This window comes from Etheostoma spectabile, chromosome 20 (genome assembly GCF_008692095.1).
Source record: "Etheostoma spectabile isolate EspeVRDwgs_2016 chromosome 20, UIUC_Espe_1.0, whole genome shotgun sequence".
NCBI lineage: Eukaryota > Metazoa > Chordata > Actinopteri > Perciformes > Percidae > Etheostoma > Etheostoma spectabile.
The window spans coordinates 19,742,362-19,745,145 of NC_045752.1; the positions used below are offsets into that span (position 1 = coordinate 19,742,362).

Below are 2,784 nucleotides of genomic sequence, written 5' to 3' on the forward strand. Positions count from 1 at the left end.
CCTCAATGAAGCAATGGTACATATATTACTGGCTTGATTTCAGAGTCCTGGTGCTTGGGTGCATAAAATGACCAGCTGTGCCTGCAGGGCCTTTAATTAGGTTTCCATCGCGCTCTGACAGAGTCAATGGACCATTGATTTGATTTTCCCTTCAGAAGCTGCAGCTTAGGTCGCTGAGGCTAGATGCCAGAGGTCACACCAGGATCATTGGATTACACAACCAGTGTCTGCTTCATCGGGAGCTCCACCCACTGCGCCCAACGGCCAACTGAAAGCCGTGCAGCAAAAGGCGGGATTGTGCAGAGTCCTGGTGTCTGTTGACACCAGTTCCCCCCCGTTCAGCCCCGACAAAACGTAGCAACACGTTCTTCTGAAACTGAAACGGGAGTGCGTTGAACTCTCTGCTCCAGCGCTGTGGCTTTTTTTTACTACCACGAGTTTACAGACACGTCTCTGCAGACTGGGAACCACCAGTGCTATAACCACGAAGCGACACACACACATCAAACCGGAGGAAACACAACTCAAAGCCCGTTGCACAATCTACTGAGGAAACATGTCGTTCAACAACACTGTGACAAACTTAATGCAAAATGTACAGTAACTTACTGGCAATGATTGGCAGCAAGTTACTGTGAATTGTTTTCACAGTAAAGGTACCGTACTTCATTTACAGTGTTTTATGTATTCTCTGAGACCCCCCCACCATCCTCGCTCATAGCTTCTCTGAGACCCCCCCAACCTCCTCACTCATAAGCTTCTCTGAGACCCCCCCACCACCTCACTCATAGCTTCTCTGAGACCCCCCACATTGTCCTCTCTCATGCTTTTCTGAGACCCCCCACCGTCCTCGCCATAGCTTCTCTCAACCCCCCCACCATCCTCTCTCATAGCTTCTCTGAGACCCCCCACCGTCCTCGCTCATAGCTTCTCTCAGACCCCCCCACCGTCCTCGCTCATAGCTTCTCTGAGACCCCCCCACCATCCTCGTCATAGCTTCTCTGAGACCCCCCCACCTTCCTCGCTCATGCTTCTCTGAGACCCCCCCACCATCCTCGCTCATAGCTTCTCTGAGACCCCCCACCATCCTCGCTCATAGCTTCTCTGAGACCCCCCACCGTCCTCGCTCATAGCTTCTCTGAGACCCTCCAACCCCCCCACCGTCTCGCTCATAGCTTCTCTCAGACCCCCCGACCCCCCCACCGTCCTCGCTCAAGACAGGCTCCGTCCCATACCTTTTTTTTCAAATAAGTAAATTTTTTTTGAAAACTTTGTACTTTTTAATGTATATATAAAATAATTTTCTGAAGGTAGTTTCAAGAAGTTATTATTGTACTGTCAAAATGTTTCATAATATCAGTCATATTTGGGTTTTTTTTTAATCAAAACTCATGTCAGTGATCATTAAAATAATCCAGGAAGACAAATAATAAATAAGAACACACACTGTGTATTATTACCATAGTATTTACACTGTCAGACAAAAAGTAATGTATGTGAAAACATCCTCTTCTGTTAATAATTCTTACTGTATGAATTTTTGTATCTATACATATGCTTCTCATTTATTTGTTAGGTTGTCTTTTACACACACACACACACACACACACACACACACACACACACACACACACACACACACACACACCACGCACAGCTGAGTTTATAAAGTTCATCCTTTCTGTGTCCGTCTCTCTCCAGCGTTAGTCGCTGTCAGGGCGATTCAGCTGTCTGCGTTCTCATTGGTCCTCAGCCTCTGGAGCTCCTCCTCCAGCGTGCCTATTTGCTGCAGCAGCTCGTCCCGGTCCCGTCGGGTTCTGAGCGCCGTCTGCCGCTCCAACTCGGCTATCTTCCTCTCGTACCAGCGCTCCAGCTGAGTCGACACCGTCTCGAAGAAACGCTGAGTCACCTGACGAGAAGGCAACAACACACTTGAAGTGCTTTGAATGACCAGCTTTAATTCAGATTTATTTATTTTTACCTCTGGAAACTAAGTTTCTAAAGGAATAGTTCCAAGATTTTCTGTTTATTTATCCCTGGTAATATCATCATTGAGATAGTCAACAATGTTATATATTGCATATTTTCCTCATGTTCCCTAGGTATGGGTGGGGGGGGAATGGATTCTTAGATGCATCGCCATGCAGATGCAGAAAAAGTCATCGTAAATTGACCCAAACCGACCTCCACGGCGTGCTGATTGTTCCTCTCCTGGCTGAACGTGGGCTCAGCGGGGCGGTTGATGAAGAACTCCAGCGTCCTGGATCCCTCGCTGTGGATCCCCACACGCCTGCGTGCACTCATCAGCTCTCTGAAGTGGTTCCGGTCTGGTTCCTGATGTTGGATCAGTCTGGGTCCCTGGGCGCTGATGGTGGACTGGCTGCTGCTGCTGCTGGTGGAGGAGAGGCCCTCCCCACACAGAGGCATCACTGCTGATGAGGGACTGTCCTGCACCCCTGCAGGCTGCCATGGGGGGTCGACAGAGCCCAGCAGGAGGCCTGAGGGGGGGTTGGCAGCAAACACGGATGTGTTCTCATAGTCTTCTTAGGACAGGTGTGGGGTTGGAGAAAAATCAAAGCATCCATTTAACACACAATTAATAGAGAGTATGTTAAAAAAAAGGGAATATTTCTGTTCATCCACTGCAAATAAACTCAATATAAGAATGGAAAGCATTCACTAACCTTCGTGTCGTCCTCCCGGGTCAAACTGATTGAGGGATTTTTGTCCCTTTTTCAGACTTTTTTTGTTTTAGTTTTCACTAACACCACCTTACTACCACTA

At 48.1% G+C, this 2,784-nt stretch overlaps 1 protein-coding gene across 4 annotated transcripts in view; it reads right to left on the bottom strand.

Moving 5' to 3' along the window:
• Positions 1-1,505: 1,505 nt before the first annotated feature.
• ankrd6a (ankyrin repeat domain 6a) overlaps positions 1,506-2,784 on the bottom strand; it is a 15,534-nt gene continuing 14,255 nt past the window's right edge. For 3 of the 4 annotated variants that reach the window (XM_032499816.1, XM_032499814.1, XM_032499818.1), the window contains exons 14-15: positions 2,185-2,543; positions 1,506-1,909 (exon numbers count right to left, since the gene is read on the bottom strand). In XM_032499816.1, coding sequence (XP_032355707.1) covers positions 1,724-1,909; positions 2,185-2,543 — 545 coding nt within the window. In that variant the 3' untranslated portion in view covers positions 1,506-1,723. The remainder of the gene's footprint in view (positions 1,910-2,184; positions 2,544-2,784) is intronic. The other variant, XM_032499817.1, reaches the window with a different exon arrangement.